At 41.9% G+C, this 20,871-nt stretch overlaps 1 protein-coding gene across 2 annotated transcripts in view; it reads right to left on the reverse strand.

The window, feature by feature from the left end:
- Positions 1–20,871, reverse strand: part of ADAM17 (ADAM metallopeptidase domain 17) — a 39,664-nt gene that overhangs the window by 3,953 nt on the left and 14,840 nt on the right. For both annotated transcript variants that reach the window (XM_011365116.2, XM_023533585.1), the window contains exons 3-16: positions 18,315–18,445; positions 17,380–17,468; positions 14,937–15,105; positions 13,869–14,002; positions 12,033–12,122; positions 10,037–10,150; positions 9,313–9,457; positions 9,122–9,210; positions 7,822–7,974; positions 5,821–6,020; positions 4,806–4,909; positions 3,068–3,202; positions 1,326–1,456; positions 516–594 (exon numbers count right to left, since the gene is read on the reverse strand). In XM_011365116.2, coding sequence (XP_011363418.1) covers positions 516–594; positions 1,326–1,456; positions 3,068–3,202; positions 4,806–4,909; positions 5,821–6,020; positions 7,822–7,974; positions 9,122–9,210; positions 9,313–9,457; positions 10,037–10,150; positions 12,033–12,122; positions 13,869–14,002; positions 14,937–15,105; positions 17,380–17,468; positions 18,315–18,445 — 1,763 coding nt within the window. The remainder of the gene's footprint in view (positions 1–515; positions 595–1,325; positions 1,457–3,067; positions 3,203–4,805; positions 4,910–5,820; positions 6,021–7,821; positions 7,975–9,121; positions 9,211–9,312; positions 9,458–10,036; positions 10,151–12,032; positions 12,123–13,868; positions 14,003–14,936; positions 15,106–17,379; positions 17,469–18,314; positions 18,446–20,871) is intronic.

A 20,871-nucleotide genomic window follows, 5' to 3' on the forward strand; every position in this document is an offset into this window, starting at 1 on the left:
CAGTACAGGAAGGAGTGCCACCTCCCCACACGACAGGTCCCTTTCAGAAACTGCCCCGATGCACAGATGACAGAGTGGTCAAGACGACCCCTGGAGTAACTGAACGGAGGGAGCGTACAGAGGGCTGCCCCCGGCACCGACGCTTAAGACGGTGTCGCTGCTCTCCAGGTATGTCTGTGACTAAACTCTAAATGATGGGCTCCAGAGAACACAGCACCTCCTTCTACAAAATCTGAGGCCCACTTTTAAATAAATCTCATCTCAGACAGGATTCCGATTTACAGTGATAGGACTGAACCATGCTTATGCTATCTTGTTCATTTTTTAGTAAAGCCAGTATTTTAACTAAGTATTCTTTTCTTTGTCTGAAAACGTGTGCATCCACGCTGTGCAGTTGCAAAACAAATCCATCTTCTACAGCAGGATTGGAGCATGTGAGTCTGAAGCCACACTTCAAATGTCAACACAGAAACCAACTGAGCTCTAAGCAGACAGCGCCTCGGGAGATCACCTACCGAAAGTATTGATGCTCAGCTGGTCGATGAAGTCCCAGAACCGCTCGATGACATCCTGTACTCGTTTCTCACATTTGCCCTGCAGACAGAAAGCGTACAGCATCATCCCTAAAAGAAATGCACAGTACATGGCCTCACGGAAACAGCTGTCAGGAGAAAGCCTTTGTAGATCAGACATCCAGGGCCCGTCTTTGACACCAGCAGTAATTTAAGGGTAATGAGTACTCAACAAAGTAGGACATGCTGTCACTGACACTTCACAACCAGTCAGCTTTTACAAGTGACTTTAGAATTACCGGGAGACAAACGATAGCATCCCAGTGAGGACCATGCTGGTCACCCTTGCACACTCAGTGGGACACGACCTGGCTGCCTGGAGATGCCCCTCTGACCCTCAACCCTCGCCCATGTTTTGCACGAATAAAATTACGTTTCCGCAGAGAACAAAGGGTCTGACTGGTGAGTCAGGCCGCCTCTAGATATTCCCTACTCAGTTTCAAAATCAAACTTGCATTTTTGAATGTTAGTGTTCTGATTGACCTAGAAAGCCAAATCATCGGGACTCACTGCCCGAAACCACCCACCTGTGCCAAAGCCCCTTGAGGTCCTGCCCAGTCTCTGGATTCAGGGTCCCCTATTCTGGGGAGCGTGGACCCACACACCTCAGCAGACAGACTCTTACACAAGAAGGGACAGTGGGTTAAAGGACATGGCAGCTTTTGTTTTGATTTCCCTCTATTTGCATCATCGAGTATTTTTAACATAAAGGCTTCCCTTTTGATTGTTACAGAAAACGCGGGACACACTCACGTTCACATCACAGAATCCGACTGTACAGGGCTTCCCTTTCCGCAGAAACAAGTGCTTCTGCTCGGCGTTGACGTAGGGCGCGCACCGGCCCGCGGGGTCCCTGCAGCACACCTTGCAGGAGTTGTCCGTCTCTGGAACAGAAGTGCCTCACAGCTGGGGTTCGGGGACGGGGCTCTCTTCCCCGCCTCTCCAGAGAGCACGTTTATTTTTAATCTCAAAAGCTATTATCCGTATTTCACCACTCGGAATGCTTTGCGCTCGCACTCCTCAGTGCTGAGTCAGGCCGCAAGGTAAACATTTACACAGAAAACAACTGCACTTTATTCTGCTTTAAGCTTTCGTAATACCAAGTGTTGCCCTTCGTCACACTGTCACAGGGCTGCCTTTGACCCTTGGCCTCTCAGTTTAAAGGACACTATGGAAAGCCAGAGCCAACACAGCTAGGACAGAACTGCCGCCCACACACACACCACGGGTGTGGCTCTGAGTGGCCAGTGTGACAGCACCACGGCCTGTGCAGGGCGACCTGCTCCATGGAGGCCAGCCTCTGACAGCACGTGGGGAACAGGAACAACCAGGCGTCAGCTTAGCCACCGGCACCCACACCAACAGCGGAAACGCCCAACGAAACTGGCAGTGCAGCCTGGGACGGTCTTCGCTTCACCCTGGGGCGAGTCCGTATTTATACTCACTGAGGGCAAGTCACAATCAACCAGAACGCCCAGGCAGGAAAAACCACTTTAAAAGGAAAACGATAACCTGTCCATTCATTATCGAGCGTTTCTCGGGCATTTACTATGTGTTCTTACTGGGCACCCCTAAGCCTTTTGCCACTCACGCCGTACATCGGCGGTCCCCAACCTTTGCGGCACCGGGGACCGGCACTCCTATGAAAATCTAATGCCTGATGGTCTGAGGTGGCGCTGAGGCGGTGATGCTGGCACTGGGGAGCGGCTGCAGATACAGGTGAAGCTTCGCTCGCTCGCCCACCTATCACCTCCTGCCATGTGGCCACAGACAGTACGGGTCCACAGCCCAGAGGTGGGGGACCCCTGATGTGTACATTATTTATTTGGCATCTACTGTGTCATCTTCTTTATTTGCTGGTTACTCCACCAGGAAGAGCCACTTAATCCATTGTATGGATACTGAGCTCCCAACCCACTGGTTTTGACTGCTGGGTTTTTTGTTTTGAAAGCAACAAAACTCTAAGATGGGGCAGAAAACTCAGAGCCCAGTCAACCCAACAACCCCTCCTTAGACCCAGTGGTTCCAACAATCACGTGGAAACCTGAGGACAAGTTTCTGAGGCCAGCATGATGCTGCCACCCACTGCTAAGTGAGGCCCCTGCCCCGGGCCTCCGGCAGAGAGCACAGGGCAGCAGGCCCAGCCCTGTCCACAACGGCAGACACCTCGATAGGGCTCAGTGCAGGAATCAGCTCTCTAGTGATGTCCCGAAGGGGCATCACAGCAACACAGACAGCTCCTGCTGCTCTCACAGCGTGTATGACACGGGGGCGGGGGCAAGGACAGACCTCCGTCTGCCCACCCACCCACAACAAATTCCCTCCTATGACACCCACGCCCGCCACACGTCCGCGAATGTGGCAAGAAGGAAAACTAACAGGTCAGTTTTCGCAGACAAGGTGGAGGCTCAGACCCGAATCCAGAGTCTGTCTCCACACCTGACCCCACGGGGTTCTCACCGCCATCCTGGCCAAGTGCAGGGAAGTGTGCTCACCATTACACGCGCAGGACTCCAGCTGCTGCTCCCTCTCACAGAACGGAACGCACTTCCCGTCCTTACACCTGCCGAGATCCAGGCACACGGTGTCGTCCTCAGCGTTTCCAGGAGGGGGACACTCGCTGCTGTTCCCTGGAAGCACATGGGACCCATGAGTCGCCCACTGCTAAGCAAGGCTCCATGCTACGGGGCATGCCACGCTGATTCTCATGACACGGGACACTGGGCCTGGCAGAGGGGACAAGGTGGCCCACAGCAGGGTAGCTGTGGCCTACGTCTGGCCACCAACGGGCACTGCGTGCCAAGATCCCAGGTGTCTCCACCCGTCCCCAGGCCTCTCTCCAGCCACCAGTTAACATTCCACGTGTTCTGCTCCTGCCTTTTTATTATGAAACATAACGTCTAAAAAACAGCAGCGTCCTATTAACTCTAGTGAAACAAACGCCTAGCACTGTTACGCGGACCAAAAGCGAACTCCCTCTGGGCGCTGATGGGGGCCTGGGCCCCCACTTCCCGCGCCCACGTGCTTCTGCCACAGGGCCTGCCTCCGCCTTCCTCGCCCGCCACGGTCTTCCTCACCTAAGAACCTTAACACGGGCTGTTCCTTCTGCCCGGAATGCCCGGGGGAGATCGGCTGGCTTTTTCTCTCCCTTTAGATTCATCTCTCCTGAGACCTCCCCTGAGGACCCTACCTCAGCTGGTGACCCTCACCCCGTCACGCTCCATCACACATACTTCTCTTCCAGCTCACCTTCGGCACTGTTTGATCACCTACAGTTCTTTCCTGTCGCCCCCGCCCCAGCAGTGGGCGTGCTCCCCAGAGCACAGATCAAACCTATTAAGGACGAGGCTTACGTCCAACCCCAGCACACTGTACGTGCATCGCGAATGTTTCTTGAATGAATCGAGTCTCAAGGACAAAGAAAAGTCATCAAAAGATGTTAAACTTGGAAGAGAGGACGCAATGAGTGACTCATTCTGGAAAATGAGCAGCACAAGCAGTTAAAGTCAACACAAGAAGAGAAAAGCCACATGAAAACAATGGCATGTGCCCCCAGCTCTGAGGCCCCCAGCCTTTCGGCGGAAGGACGGAACCCATCAAAAGAATTCCAACTTTAAGGTCTGCGGAGCAGAGACACAAAACTTGAAATCTGCCCTATTTCAAACTAAAGCAGCCTCTCATTAAGTCCCTAATATATACGTCCTTAGGTACTGTCCACTTGCCTCTGGTCTAACCCTCTACGGGCAGTGGGCATTCAGTGTGTCAACAAACTTGCTGCTCCTGAAAGCAAGCTCACAGAGACGCTCCGTGCTGCTCTTGTATTTTCAGCATATGCTGCTGCCCTCAACAGACTCATAAAAAAAGACACAGATATTACATAGCACAAGGGATGCTTTGTAAAAACATGGTATTGAGTTTAAAAGGTAGAGGATCATTTTGGCATGTTAAACACACAGACACAAAAGAACACATTACGTTTCGAGGATATACACGTAACCAGACAAATGCTACACGTCAGAATGGACACCTATGAGTGGAAGAATGAAGGGATGGAAATGAAGTGAATGAAAAAGACCAGTGACAAGTGTGCCACACACTAAGGAGTACAATCAACTCAACTTTGAACATGAGGTTAAAAAAGGGTTGTTTTCATCCAAATGAAACAATCTTGTTTTCCAAACACGCGCGCGCGCGCACTTGAGCAAAGCATTCCAGGACGACAGGAGGACATACCTGTGCAATAAGACACGCCTTTGCAAGTTGCATTAATAGCCTCTTGGCACTTCTTCTGGGCAGTCTCAAAATGACAGTTTTTACAGCAAGGACTGTTCCTATCACTGCAGAAGAGCAGACAGGGACAGTTCAAGTCAAAGGACAACCCCACAGCAAACCTGCAGTCTGGTTTCAGGGACCTGAAGACGGCAGAGCAAGGTCTGGCCGGGGCACCCACTCCTGCCTAACCAGACTTCCTGGGTGCTGCACCGCCTCCACACGCCATGTCTACCCTTGCTACTGTGGAATCAGGCAGCAGCAGTGCAGAAAGTATAGGGTGGTCCAAAGTGACTCTAAAAAATACACCTTGGTATCCTTGGTTTTCATTAACTTAATAATTTCATTAACTTAATATAGTAATTTAAAAAAAAAAAGGATGCAAGGCAACCAACGGTCAAGAAACTAGGCAGCCCGAGCCACCTTGCCACTCAGCACACTGTCATCATGCACTGCAGGCAGCCCCATCTGTCAGTCGCTGCCAACTAAGCTTGCCCCTCCTATTTCTAAGCCAGGCACTGGTCTTTCAGAAGTCATGAAAATGGAGACATAGGTCCCTTCCAACATGTAGCCTGTGTTCCCCACATGTGGCCTGTGCCCTTAAACAGGACTCTGTGACACTAGCTCCGCATAGATACAACATTCACTTGCCTCCCAGGGCTGTTATTTTGACTGTTCCCATTATTCTATTATAAAAGACTGTAGACATGAATGTCTTTGTCAATCAACTTTCCTGTACATCTGTTTCCTCAGAAAAGAGTCTTCGAACTGTGCCGCTGCTATACCAAGGAGCATGCGAGACTAAGGATGTTGCCATGCGACATCAAACTGCCTTCCAGAAAGCAGTTCTCTTGCTGTAAAGGGCAAAGGGGTCAACACAGGCACATGCCCGCGCCCCTAATCCATTCCAAAAGCCCTTGTGTCCCATCCGCAGTAGCTGGACAGCCTGCCACGCCGGCGGCCGGGTGCCCTATCTCACCTGCACTCGACGCCCTCCTTCAACGTGCAGTTGCTGTTGCAGCAGGTGTCGTTGTTCAGGTACATGATGCCGGGGTCGCACTCCTCCCCTTCGTCCACCCTGGAGTTCCCGCACACCTTGTTGCTGCGCTCCTGGAAGCACTCCTGGGCCTTACTCTCAATGGTCTTATAGATGGACTGTTTACTGCAGTTTGAAAACATCTTAAGAGAAGAAAGGCCACAAGGACCCAAAAGAACATAAAAGGTGATTCCCACGTAAGTGTGCGCGCCACTTCTCTAGGAATAAACTCAATGTAAACGTCACGATCAGAGCCACCTGAAGGGGCGTCAAGTTCTGTCGCTGCTATCTCCAAGTGCATTTATAGAAACTCGGTTATCTCCCTCTGCACGACGCGAAAAAGCTGGTGTGAATTTGCTTAGGACCCTAAAATTCCTCACAGTAAGGCAAGTCATGCACATGCTGAGCCCAAACTTCCCAGCCAGGCCGTGGAGAGGACAAGCCGCGCGGAGTCGGGAGCTGCACCAGGCTGGACTCGAAGGTGTCCTGGGTCAGGCAACGCTGCGGTGACAGCAAGAACCAGGCACAGACCATCGTCCTCCCAGATGACGGTTCAGGCATGCAGAACAGGGTCTGCTTCCCATTTCCCTCCTCCTCCTTCCCTGGCTATTTCTATGAATGATCCACGTTTAAAGTTTTTAAATAGTTGAGCTTAGTAAGAGGCATACTACATGCAGTCTATTAAAGATAAATTCTAAACTGTTACCTAAATGTTTTCAAGGGTCCCCAAGACTGTAACACATTCCTGAGTTTTCTAAGGTGACCAGTGTCTCAAAGGAAGCCTCTACCACCCTAGTGTCCCCGCTTGCAGTACAGAACCACGGAAGGCCCCCTTCTGTATTCAGGAAGTTTAACCAAGAGCTCTGAAACAGTCCATTTTCTGAACCGCCTGAAATGGGGTAAGAAACAGGGAAGGCTCAGTTACTTCTTGAGGTAGAATCTCCACAGTGCCCTGCCAATTGCTAAAATGGCTTTACTTTCACTCCAGACAAGAGCCATGAAGCCCGAGGAGTAGAGAACACAGGACCCTGCAAAGGTGACTATCACCAGTGAATCAGACAGCAACGGCATACTTTCGGAAAGACAGCCAAGACCCACCACCCTAAACAGAAACACTTACTGAATGTGTTAAAAGGGATCTTCCAATTAATTTTTATAGTAAAGACATTTAAGGGACCTGAAATAAAAAAGGAGTCAGGACAACTGCTTTACCATCTTCCCTGACTAGAGACGGACTCGCTCAGCCCTCGCCCCGGCCCTCCTGACAGCATCGAAACCAGTACGCTCTCCTCACAGGCCTGGTGCTGCTTAACTTCGAGTGAAATGAAAACACTAGACGTCTATGAACACTGTTCGTTCAGACTCTAAGAGTTAGTCGCAGCCACTCTGTCAGCTGGCGGGCTCTATCAGAGACCCTCACAGTGACGCGCTCACTTATGTACTCGGCACGGTTACAACGTGCCACGTACCCCTCCTCCCCTACCAGACGCTGGAGACAGAGCAGGAGCAAGGAAGGCAAGGGCCCTTCCCACAGGCACTTAGAGTCTGGCAAATGATGTATTTTGTGGCACAAGGTTATGAAAACACAAATTGTGAAGTAATGTAGAGTTTAAATAAATGAAACTGTAAGTGAAATGACAGGAGTGTTTAACTTAAAGCTCGAGCCCGCCACACCCTGCAGTCGAGAACCCCAACACAAGCCCAAACTATTACTAATTTTCTGTGCAGCCCAAATCTACACGTGATTAATTCAGACCTAAAGGACTGCTTTAACCAGATTTAGATGGACCATGTTTTACTTAAAAACACACAACCAAGTTTTGAGGTACCTTTTAACGTACAGTTCCATGCCTAGAATGGAGCCTAGAATGGAGCCTCTCTGAGCTCATTATAATTAGCCTCTCTCCTTCCCAACAACATAAAGAAGCTCCAAAGGACACATACCTTGTTGTTCTCATGATCCCCACTCACAGCTATGGGGTACATAACGAATTTTCCTCCCTGGTCCTCATTTGGGGCACATTCCGCTAGACCATCCGGATCATGTTCTGCTCCAAAATTGTGCCCCAATTCATGAGTTGTAACCAGGTCTGCTTCCTTAAAAAGCATGTAAAGAAAACATTATTTCCCAATACCCAACCATCACCTGCTTTGGCCAGTTGGGCCCTGCTATCTGAAATAGGGTTCTTATTAATCAGATCCTGAAAGAATCCTGAATTCTGTTCAGGCAGCAATGTACTCAGCTAAAACAGCCACCTCCCCACGTTCCCGTGAGCGTATGGGCAGTCATGGGACATGGCTCTGTCCACTGAGATATAAGCAGAAGCCCAGGGGTAGGGTTTCTAGAGCTTTGCAAAAGGGACAGCCTATGCTCTTTGTCTGACTTTCCACAACGCAGAAGGTGACCATTTTGTGACCATGAGGTGATAAGCATGAGGACAAAGGCCTTGTGCTTCACATGGCTGGTGGGGAGTAAAGAAGATCCTGGACCCGACAGCATCGCTGAGCAGAATGCTGTCCACGAACTTCCTGCTGACTGAAGCAAACACACCCCTTATTTAAGTCACTGTTTATTAGACTTTCTGTTACCTAAATTTTCTAGGATGTGCCTAACACATTCCTAATGGATATATCCGGGCAAAAACAAGATCCTGAAATCTTCTAGAGGGAAAACGAACAGGTCACATACTAAAGATAAAAAACTGGAATGAGTTCAGGCTCTTTAACAGGAAGACAAAACAAAACATCGACAGCCAATGGAGCGGCGCCTTCGGATGCAAGGAGAGAATCTACGCGCCTACATTAACAATCAAGTCTCAGAGGGGGTCAAGACGTTTCCAGATACGCAAAACCTCAGGCATGTGCCTCTCGGGCACCCTTTCTTTGGAAGCTCCTGGAGGATATGCCACGCCAAAATGACGGTGTGAACCGAGAGGACACATGGGCCCAGGAAATGAGAGTCTGGGGACAACACTGCAAGACCAGGAACAAGCGCCCGAAGGGCATTGGGGGGATGTCGTCAGGAAAGACAATGACCCTCATGGCTCTCAAAGAGGTTTGACAAGTAACTTTTATTTTATTCTTTATACCTTTCGCGTTCATATTTCCCACCAAAGAATATGTGATTTTTTAGGCCGAAACAAGAAAACCCAAGACGTATTACTGTTTTTAAAAATACCTACATAAACGTCCAACTACTACAATAAACTCAAAATCTGTACTTTTAAAAAATAAAAGAACATACCTTTGTAAGGATGGTTTTACCATAATTTTTTGTGCTGGTCAAACCACTATTCAAATAGATATTTTTCTTTCCAATTGGACTATAATAAGCTAAAGAAAAAGGAAAGAGACAAATTGATTGCTCGGTACAGAGTTGTAACATGACCCATCGGCTTGCTACCCCCGCAAACCCACTCCAGACGGAAAGCTTACCCTTTGGACAGACACCACCGTGACTGTTGGCTCTGGGAGACCCGACGTAAGCTAATCCAAGAGTCCCCATATCGAAATCCTGGTACGTGAAAAGATGAGCTAGGCAGACTTTAGATGCTTCTTCAGCTATGTCAAAGCTAAATTGCTATGAAAATGAAAAGCATTCTTAATTAGATTATTACATCAGACTGAAGAATGTTTCTACCAAATATTCTAGAACAGTCCTCTACGACTGACTGCGGGTCTGCACCAAACCGTGCAGTACAGTGCTCCTTCCCCTCAGGTCCTGCCCATCGATGCAGGGGACAAGCAGGCTGTCATCTGACGGGGTGGGGGCTGGACAAAAGGGAAGAGCTTGGAAGCTTTTTAAAGACGTTCTCGAAAACTAAGAGCAGCCCAGCACTGGGGACGGTCCAGCTGTCAGGCTCCACACTTTGACACCTCCTCAGTGGGTCGCAGCCCCCAATGTATAGGAATCATAAATATAAACTTACAGGAAAGCACATATACCTAGTTTTATGTTACTAAAATTAAGATCGAAATCCATTTAAGCCAGCACTGGTGCTTTGGGAGGATTTTTCTTTTCTTAAAAAGGCTCCACATATTACTTTAAAAACCTCTACTGTTAACAACCTACGGTCTCCAATGTAAAAAGTCCATGACCCGCACATTTGAAATCACAAAGCGGTAAGAACAGCATCACACCCAGGATTCCACAACCCACCTCGAGCAACATCTTCACATCCCAAGCATCCTTTTCTTCATTTGGGTAACTTTTTGCCATATTGTAGTGCCTTTCACCAGGTTTTACCTCTTGTGGAGACTTGAGAATGAGAATCTATACTTAAAGAGATAATACACTTAGAACACTTCAAAAACAGCCACCGACTCTGAAAACTGCACTGTTTGAGGTATTCAAAGTAAGACTATCTACAATTCTAGAATAAATGTTTTAGATCCAAAATTCCAGAAAATTCTTCAGCTCTAAATATTCAATGTTTGAAAACAAAGTAAGAAGCATATGATATGGAAAACACAGATCAATGAATGATTTATAAATTTATAAATGTCCTCCCAAATTTTTGTTTCTTCTTCATTTAGTTGGAAAAAATGAGAACTTGGGTTCCATGAGCCTAAAACAGTTATTTCAACTACAGTCAATGATGCAGAGACAGAACAGTAAGGTGTACCTCACTGTATATCACAGGAACAAAGATTATGGAGAATAGGGGCTTTTCCTTGTACAAACAGTACAAATACGTATTAATGCTGCTTTATAAAAAAAAAAAAAAAAGAACAAAGGCTTCTGTCTAAAGGAGATGAAACATCGACTGACGAGTTTGGGAAATGGAGCAAAGCCATGCTCAGCTCTGTTGTTTCTGGCATCCCTTCTGGCTCTGCCAGCCCGCAGAGGGTAGACCCTGGCTGGCTCTGCCACCACACGGTAAGCTCATTGTGCTGGGCCTTGCAGCTCTAGGGTCAGTTCTGGGATAAAACAGGTGAAAGCCCACTGTGAATGCACATCTAAACCACATCTCCCAATCCATCTGCTATCATTACAGAAGCTGATATTTTTATCTCCTATATTACACTTATTTTTTCAACTGGTTCCAAGTTCTAAAGCAAAAGAGAGCTTTATTTATTGATCCTCACAGCTACCTGAAACAAGTGAAGCATCTTTGTATGTACCATAATGGAATAATCAACATATTCATGAAATGAAAAAGCAAGGTCCAAAAGAGTACAGTGTACCACCAAAGTGTCAAATATACACACATACACACACATGCCACACACGCATAAAATATCTCTGGAAAGATACACATGAAACTAGTGACATGGATGTCTCTGCGGAAAACACTGGTTTGACAATGGGTAAAGGCTGAGGAGACTTACTTTTCACTGGCTTTTGTACCATGTGTATCTATTACCTATTCAAATAACTTAAAAAAAGAAAATGCAAAACAGTAAAAGAATGGAAAAGGGAAAAATAATTCTTAGTTTCTTACAAGTACTATAAAAGTTTAACATTTACAGGTATAATACATAATTTCAAGTTTTTTAATCTCTACATTCTATCTACAGAACCTATAAGAATGTGGTTAGTTTAGTACGAACAGCCTAGAAAAAATGGAAACAACAATTTCCATAACAAAATGTCCAAAGTAATACTCAATTTCAAAACAGTCTTTTTAATCAGTCTTATCAATTTGGAATGATTTTTACTATTTGATATAATTAAGATGGCATTAATACATCATGGCTAGATGTACTCGATTAGAAGATTATCAACAGATTATAAGAAATCAGAAGATCCTTGGGAGAAGAGATCTAACGGTTCGATATGTATAAACGCCTTGCAAAGTACACAGTATTTTTGAGTAACTTTTCTAACTAAGGAGTCAACAATATGCACTAGGATTCTAACTAAAGACATAGTCAAAGAAAAGAAAATTGAGGCAATAAAAAGGCCATGAATTCAGAGAAAGGGGAGATCGTAGGAGCATAAAAAGGCTTTCTACTTAAAAGGAGTCTAAGAACAGAAAACTTCATTATCTATAAATAATATTAAAAAACTGTCAAATTTATCAGATAAAAATCACTGGTATTTGAGAATATTTATGATTAAAGTTGAAGGTAAGTTTTGGAGTTTGAATGTAAGTGACATTTACGTTACGTAACTTAGCTGAGTAATATAAGCCACCTGCATTGATAAATACCTGCTCTATCTGTATTCCGTAACCTTTAAAACCTGCGTTGTCCCACGAAGTGTTCCGATAGATATCATCGACTCTGTCAATCAGCTCTATCTGTGGGCATAAGGGAGAGAGTGAGAGGAAGACATGCGTGTCTTCACTACCCTTTGCAATGTCACAAATTCTTCAGGGATAAAAAAACAGTTTAGAAAAAATGCCATTGTAAAAGTTTCTACCAATTATAAAAACCAGCATTAAGACGTTACTCTCGATCACTGACAAATTATTCCTAGGCCCAAACAGTGTTGTTACCAGAATAAACAGTGGTACAGTTTACTACAAATCCAAGAAGTCGACTGCGTAAAAAACCAAAATATCAAGTAATAGGCTTGTTAAAAACTGCCATTCCAGTCAACTACAAAAATGAGAGTTAACAGTCAATCAAATTTACCTAAAACATTCTCTCCTAAGAAGTATCTGTCTTCACTCCATCTCTTGGCAAGTTCCTCACACGCCTCCCTCAGAAAAGTGAGGGACAGTCCAGACGCTGTGAACCTCGTTCCCCACCGTCCTGGGCCACGTGCAGCGCTGAGGCCCAGGAAGAGGGAGCCGGAGGCCGGAGGTCTCACCAGTCCCCCTTTCTTCTGTGCTCTGACTTGGGAAGGCAGTTAGGTGGGTAGAGGGGACAGGAAGACAACAAAGGACTGTTCTCACTATAAAAACAAAACGCTCAGCACCATCGTCTCCTCAAAGAGAATATTTTATCGTTTAAAACTGAGTAGATGAGGCATGTCTGTGCAACTGTGAAGCATGTTATAGGTCCAGGAAACTGTTTTCCCTATAGAAACTGTAGGACTAAGAAATGAGATTTTGAAGACCAAGCTTCTCATTACATTCATATTCATGGTGTGACGTACAAAGAAGTAAATTAAGAGGGGCCCCTTAACACAAAGCCCGTATTAAGAAACCTTTTCAAGAAAGGGTCTGACTTAGGAACAAGAATCACAATGACTTCACACACTACTCCTACTAACCTCATAATAAATTCTTTCACTGGACGTGACACGAAGGGAAAGCAGGGTGAGGGAGGGGACCAATAAAACAGGATGGAAAAGCGAGGCGATGAGAAAGACGTCTTTACTGCACTAGGCTCTTGTGCATGAATAGCTGCATTCTCTTTTATTTCCAAAACGACATTTTGGTCAGTGCCAAGTTATCAGGACAGATGAGGTCATACTAATAAAAATGTCAATGACATATGAGTCCCGATTTTAAAATTACAATAGTAAATGCTAAAACCAGTGTCGACACTCCTGTAATCTTTCCTGCATATCTCTGTCCTACAGCTGGTTATGACCGTGAAAGTCCCATCTACTTCACACACTTATAGTCCAATAACTAGCTATTTTTTTATAATATACACCAAACTGATCTTCTCTGACATATACATATAAGCAAAAATAATACACACAGGTTCATATAAATACTTTTTTCCCCCACTCTACAGCATACATACATGTCACCAATGAGGTCACTGCCATTAGAGCAGTAATATTTTCAAAGAATTTGCTTATAAAGAAGGGAGGCCTATGCTATGTTATGAACTCTCCCTAAACCAGCATAAAAATTCTAATGTGCAGAAAATAGTTCAAAGGTAAAATAGGTTTTCAAACACATGAAACTAGAATCTCTACGCAGTAATATAAGAACCTGAGGACAATCCTCAAATATTTTACGAAATACAGTATCTATAAGAGATCTGGTTTCATTATGTTTAACATTGGAGCAGTCTTCTCTTAAATGGAATTTATCTAACATGATTTTTTGGGTCCGATTACTTATCCGATACCGAATACTTACGAGGTAGTTCGTAGTTGTGCTCTCCTCCCCTCTGCCCATGTATCTGTAGAAGCGATGATCCGCCACCACCAGCAATTTACACGTGTTCCTCATGGGATCGGGCGTGGCTCTTCTCTTCACCCGGTGCACAAGCTCTAATATGAATTTGTACGCACTATTAAATCAAAATTCATCAAAACAGGAGTTTTTTATAGTAACACTTTAAATCTAGCATATTTTTTGAAGCAATTTTATTTGAGCTTAGTACCCTTAAAGGTATCTTGAACAAAAAAAGAATTTGGAGGAAGACAGAAAAGTGAAAAGCAGTATGAGATTTTAAAACTAGAATTCAAAACCAAGGAAGAGTTCCTCCTTAATTTTTAAAATAAGGAAACTTTAAAAAGTACTTAAGAGTAAAATAATCACCTAAGCATTGCCAGCCTATGAAGCTGTCATTTTATTCTGGAAGAAGTCCATGAATTAATCAAAGTAATGATAAAAATATCAGGATAATCAAATATTAAAAATGAGTTGGTGTTAATAGATCGTTTTTCTTATCGAATAATCAAATTAAGAACTTTATATATTAAAATGCTAGTAATATTTTCTACAGTTTTCAAAACAGCACAGTAGACTATTTCTCCAAGAAGGTTGTTTTCAAATGACTCTAACACTGATCTGTAGCGAGACTGATAGCCTTCTTTCTGAACAGTGTAGATCTCTCTTGCTACCAACTTCTTATAATCTTGTTTTTCAGTAGTATTATTTTGTCATTTTTAAATACTTGCAAATATAAAATATGTTCTCAGATTACACAATTCCACTTTCCCCAATCTTCTTTTAAAAAAATCCAATCTTTATTGTTATCGTTATTGTCTAGTTTTCATTTCTTATATATTCTTACTTACATTCTTACTTATATTAATTCTTTTGTCTAAAGAATTAACTTAAGAATTTCTGAACTCTATTTTCAAGCCAAATATTATAGTTACTTGATAATCATGTTATTTTTTTATTAATTAATACCACCCCTATCGAAGACAGCTGTAATGCCTGTTTCTTATTTGAAATATATTTTTGAAGTCTTACCATCAGGGGGCTCTTTGTCCACTAGTCCTTCTGGAAGCAAATCTTCATTACCCGCCTTTATATAACCACACACTTTTGGAGACTGCAAACGTGAAACATTCTTGATATCTTCAGATTTATAAGCTAACATTCTTTTGTCATTAGTATCATTAATTAGTCTCCAAAGTGGCTAAAATAGAAAACATATATAATTGAGATGGAAAACATAAGAATTCCTAAACAATAAATTCTTACAACATCCTTTTATTTTTTTCACTAACATTCATTTCCGGGTTAAGTAAATTGACTAGTCATTTTATCAAAAATTAATCATCTCAATTTTTACTGTAGCGTTACCATGCTAGTAAATAAATACATGGATTATTCACTCTTTGTATCTGGGTATACAGAAAAGCATTATTTTCCACAAGTTATAAAATCTTTTAGAAGATGAAGAAGAGAAAATGCATAACCTTTTCCATTCATTGATTCAAAAATATCTACGTTAACAGTTATTGTATGCTGGCACTGTTCTAGGTGATGGACATACAGCAATCAAAGTTAGATAAGCTTTCTGTTCTTGTGCATTTTCATTCTAGTTTCCTTAACATCTTTATAGGCAAAGAAAAGAACAAACACATTTTCATGATAGAAGACTAAAAACTTGTAACAATATGCCTAAAACTTATTAGTTTCATGGAAAGTGGTTTTTAAACAATCTTCACTTACAAGGCCGTGGTAAATCAGAACTAACATACTTGAAAGGTTACCCCAAAAGTTTGTCATTTCAAAAACCAAGTTCTTCTCTGTAAGGATACTAGTCTCATCAGAACCAAAAGCGTGTGAGAAATGTACAAAAAAAATATGAAATTTATATATGTCTACATATTCATCATAGAAATAAAAACTAAAACCAAAAGAAAACACTGATACCCACTAGGATGGCTATAATCAAAGATACAGCTAATAACAAGTATTGGCAAGGAGGTGGAGAAATCAGAATCCTCACGTACTGCTGGTAAGAATGTTATATGTAATATAAAATGCAGCAAATCTAAAATGATGAGATGTAAAGTGCAGCCACTATGGAATACAGTCTGGCAGTTCCTCAAAAGGTTAAACACATATACCCAAGTGAAATGAAGAAATGCTCACACAAACACTCGTTCACAAATATTCACAGCAGCATTATTCATAATAGCCAAAAACTGAAAACAACCCAAATGTCCAACTGATAAGCAAAATGCGTTATATCCATGCGACAGAATATTATTTGGCAATAAAAAGAAATAAGTATTGACACATGCTACAACATGAACGGAACTTGAAAACATTCTAAGAAGCCAGTCATAAAAGACCAGGGGTCCCCAATCTCCAGGCCACGGATCAGTATCACCATTACTGTTCTATGGCCTGTTAGGAACCGGGCCGCATAGCAGGTGAGCGGCAGGCGAGCAAGCGAAGCTTCATCTGTATTTGCAGCTGCTCCCCAGCGCCAGCATCACCGCCTCAGCTCCACCTCAGAGCATCAGGCATTAGATCCTCAGAGCAGCACTGCACTGGTCCCTGAAACCAAAAAGGTTGGGGACTGCTGCGAAGGACCACATGCTGTGTGATTCCATTTAGGTGAAATGACCAAGCAAATCTAAAGAGACAGCCAGTAGACCAGTGGTTGCCTAGGGCTAGAGACATTGGGACAAAACAGGTGGTAGGCTGCTAAAGGGTATGGGGCCCCTTCTGGGGGTGAGGCAATGCTCTAACACTGATCGTGGTGATGACTGCGTAACTCTAGGAACATACTAAAAACCACTGAATTATACACTCTAAATGAGTCAGGAGGGAAAGAAAATTTTCTCTTCCTATTATCAACCCCACATGTGACTTGTTCTCAATTATGGTACTTAGAAATACAGGGTGCATCTTATGAAAGCTTCTTAGGTATTTGTAAAATGTATCTTTTGAAAAAATCATCGACTTTCCCGGTTAAAGTAAAAAACTTTAAATACAAGGAGAAAAGTAAGTAAGTATAATTACAGACCTCTGTCTTCTTAAAACAACTGAGAAACAGCTTTTTTTGAATCAGATATATAGTGAAATAAGTCAGTTAGAAAAGAACAAGAACCATATGATTTCACTCATACATGGGATATAAAACAAAAAACCATCAAGGAACAAATAAAACAAACGAAAAAGAAACTCACATATACAGATGACAGAATGGTGGCTACCAAGGTTTGGGAAATGGGGTCATGGGAGGATGAGGGTAAAGGGGGCCAAGTATGTGGGAACAGAAGGAAACGAGACTTCAGGTGGTGAGCAGACAACTGAGTATACAGATGTCATTTTATAATACTGTATACCTAAAATTTATGTTATTAACCAATGTTATAACCATTTAAAATAGAAATTTGAAAAAAATAATCAGATACATGTTCCTAAGGAAAAAGTTCACACATAGATTTACCTCTATATTATACTCTGCCCCATCTGTGTTGATCCTTATTGTGATGTCGTCGTCTCCTATGTGGGCCAGAACCCTAGAGTCAGGCTCACCTTAAAAGAGAAAAATGTAGAAAAATGTTTTATTAAAAAATATTTATATCAAAAAAATAAACTATGCACTATTGCCATTAAAAATCAACCAAGCCCTTCATCGGAGTGAACCCGCCAAAGACTGTGGCAGCCTGCCACCACGATGCACAGGCCCCGGGAAGCAGCCGGCTAACTCTCACTCCCAAGGGGTAGGTAGCCTCGACTCCAGTCACCTAAAACCTATCTCTGCCCCTCAAGCCTCTTATGAGAATGATCTAGAGTGCATTACAGAACAAAACAAACAAATGGGTAGATTTTCTTCTGGAATAACTTCACCTAATTTGGGGTAAGAAAGAACTAAGAGGCAGTAGAAAGCATGATTTGGAATATACAGGTCCAGAACTATACTATTTGAGGATTTTGATGTCTTATTTCCTATTGTAGAAAAAAGTTCCAGAAATAAACCACAAGTGCTTGATATATTTTCTTAAATAAGTGCATAACAGAATCATGAAGTCAATTATTTTATCTCCTAGCTTCCCTGTTTAAAATCTCATAAGGGAAGCCCACAATCCTCTTTTGGAGACAAAAAAAGGTTAAATTCTTATCACTTGAGAGGAAATTCATTTTAACCATCAGAATAGCCAACTAGTATGACATGCTAGATAATACCCATATTCTCCTGTTTGAATGTTTCTGCTTCCAAACTTAGATAGTTCACTATCTAAAAACAGAAAATCTAAGTAAAATAAAGCATATCAGTACTTTGACACCCGCTACCTCCCCACCAAAAAAGTATGGAATCAAGTTAGAGCTGCACATCTAACACCCCAGACACAAAGGCAAACAAACGAGCTCCATACTAACCAACCACGTGTCCGCTGAAGAAGTCCTGCCATTTGACAGTGTATTCGCTTTCATCTTTACCATCGACCACCACAACTTTGAAATTTTGGGAAAAGCGTTCAGTACTTGATGTCAGGTATAATTTAAAATGCCTAAAAAAAAAAAAAAATGCATCCATATTTTACTCTAAGAACATAAAATAGAAGCCTAACTTTCATTTAATTCAACCGTCTTTAAAAGAAGTTAAGAGAAGAGTTGACATTAATAAAATCACTATGCAAGTTTTTACTACTGTTTTACTAGATACTCAGAGCATTATATCTCCTGCTAAGTCAAAGAGACTAAGTTCTTTAAGTTGTAAGAATCTGGAGAAAAAAGGTTCACAGAGCTTAGGCAGTCATCTTTTCCAGAGACTGAAGAGTAAGGAAACACACATATCTGAATACTGTAAGATTCCTGGCTGTCTTAAAAACTTATTAAAGACTGATATTATTAGACAGCATTTATTGAACACCTACTCATTGCAAGATGCTCTGTATATGTTATTTCTACTTCATACAGTAAAAATTGAGGCTTGGAGGTTAATGAACATACTCCATGGTGAAACTGAAAACTGAACTTGGTTTATTTCAGAAGCCTGTATTATGCTGCCTCTAGCAATCAATTTTGCACAGCAAAATGCTACTTTATTTAAAAACACTCACGCTTTTCTTCTCCTTCTAAAAAAAACCTATCTGGAAAAAAATTAATCCATAATACCACGAGGACAATAAATACAAGGCAAATACAATGCTAACATTAAAATACACACTGCAGTTCTTTAGTTGGCTCAATATTCTTTTGTTTACTACAAGTTTTAGTCCTGACATAAAAACTGGGCATGGTCAGCAAGAATTTTTCAATTATTATTTGCAGAGCCCTTTCGATGTGCCTATGAACACCAAAGATAAAGAAAGGTATGTTTTTCATCTCAGCCACAGAACAAACTTTGTCAGCTGTGGTGCTGAAAATATGAAATGTTACTTCCCTCATGGGTTTGCATAAGTCTAAACTGCCAGGAAGAATCTAGACTGAGACTGTCTCCATGGCAACAAATATTTTTAACTTTTTGAGCATACCAAGGTAATTTTAGTTTGCCTGTGGTTTTTTAATGGTCACTGGGAAAGACACAATAGAACATTATTTCAGAAAACCTTGGAACATTTTCTCCTGCTATCGCAAAATGTATCTTCCCTCACATCTGCAGTTATATTTTTTCTAATCAGCTATGCTGTGAACTCTGAAAAGCATTGGTATTATAAATGCCTTATTATTTACTTTTAGAGTCTCGATATTACTTTTACTTAATGTTCTTTCCAGAAAAATTACTGAATTGTACTCTTCATTTTCTACACTAATAATCTGCTGTTATAAAGATTAAGAACCAAATGATGGTAAAATTCCTGGGTTTTTTCTGAGTTTCCAATCTTTACCTTTGAGTTACAAAACTTCCAAAAGGATATGTCAGAATTTATACTTTACTCTATCCTTCCAAAATTATGTGAAGTCCTGAACTTACAGACTTCTTTTAGCATTTTCATTTATCTTTATGCCTTCGGATTTAAAGATTTACAGTATCTACAAACTGGTGTTAATCCACTGAGTTAAAATTATCTTGATATCTATTTTTTTGTATATACCACAAAATGATCATTACAATAACTCTAGTTAACACCTGTCACCATATAGTCACAAATTTTTTTGTGATGAGAACTTTTATGATCTACTCTTAGCAACTTTAAATATGCAATATAATACCATTAACTATGGTTGCCAGGCTGTATATTACATCCCTAGGGATTTTGTTTTATTACTGGAAGTTTTACCTCATATCTATTTTTAATGGTCCATTTAGCTGGGCATATATCACTTTCATTTCCTTATCAGTTCTAGCCCTCTTCAAATAATTTGATATTTCACTTATAAGAGGAACAACTATCTAACTTTAAAATTACAACATGATCAAAAAAGTATCAAAACAATATCTGTAACTTTTTTATTACTTTAGAATAACAGTATTTGATTTATTTAAAAAAAGAGAAAATGTAACTTCTAGACAAATTTCAGTTTTTCCATAAAGCTACTTTTTAACTCATCATATATTCTCTTGATAGTTCCATGCTTTTCAACTGCTAACAGTCATATTCAAATTTAATTTTATGATCTTTGCTTAAATTATTTGGCTTTCCACTACTATCTCAAAACAGAAAATCTAATCATTTATCATCACCATCAATGAGTGGTTTCACATAGGTTAAATTCAATCCTATATAAAATGATCATTTCAGGTAACTCAATTTTTTTCTTTTAAGCTTTCATAACAAAGTATAATAGAAAGAAGGGTATGGGCTTTGGAGTCTGACAAATCTGGCTTGAATTCTGTCTCCACCACTTACTGTTTAATCTTGACCTTAACTTCTGAATCTAAGTATTGTCATCTACAAGTAGACATAATACCACCTACCAAGGGAATGGTTTCCAGAGTTCAATGAAATAAACTATTTTAGAGTACTTGGTACAAAGTTCTCATACATTGTTA

Source organism: Pteropus vampyrus, unplaced genomic scaffold (assembly GCF_000151845.1).
Source record: "Pteropus vampyrus isolate Shadow unplaced genomic scaffold, Pvam_2.0 Scaffold105, whole genome shotgun sequence".
In the NCBI taxonomy this organism is placed as follows: Eukaryota; Metazoa; Chordata; class Mammalia; order Chiroptera; family Pteropodidae; genus Pteropus; species Pteropus vampyrus.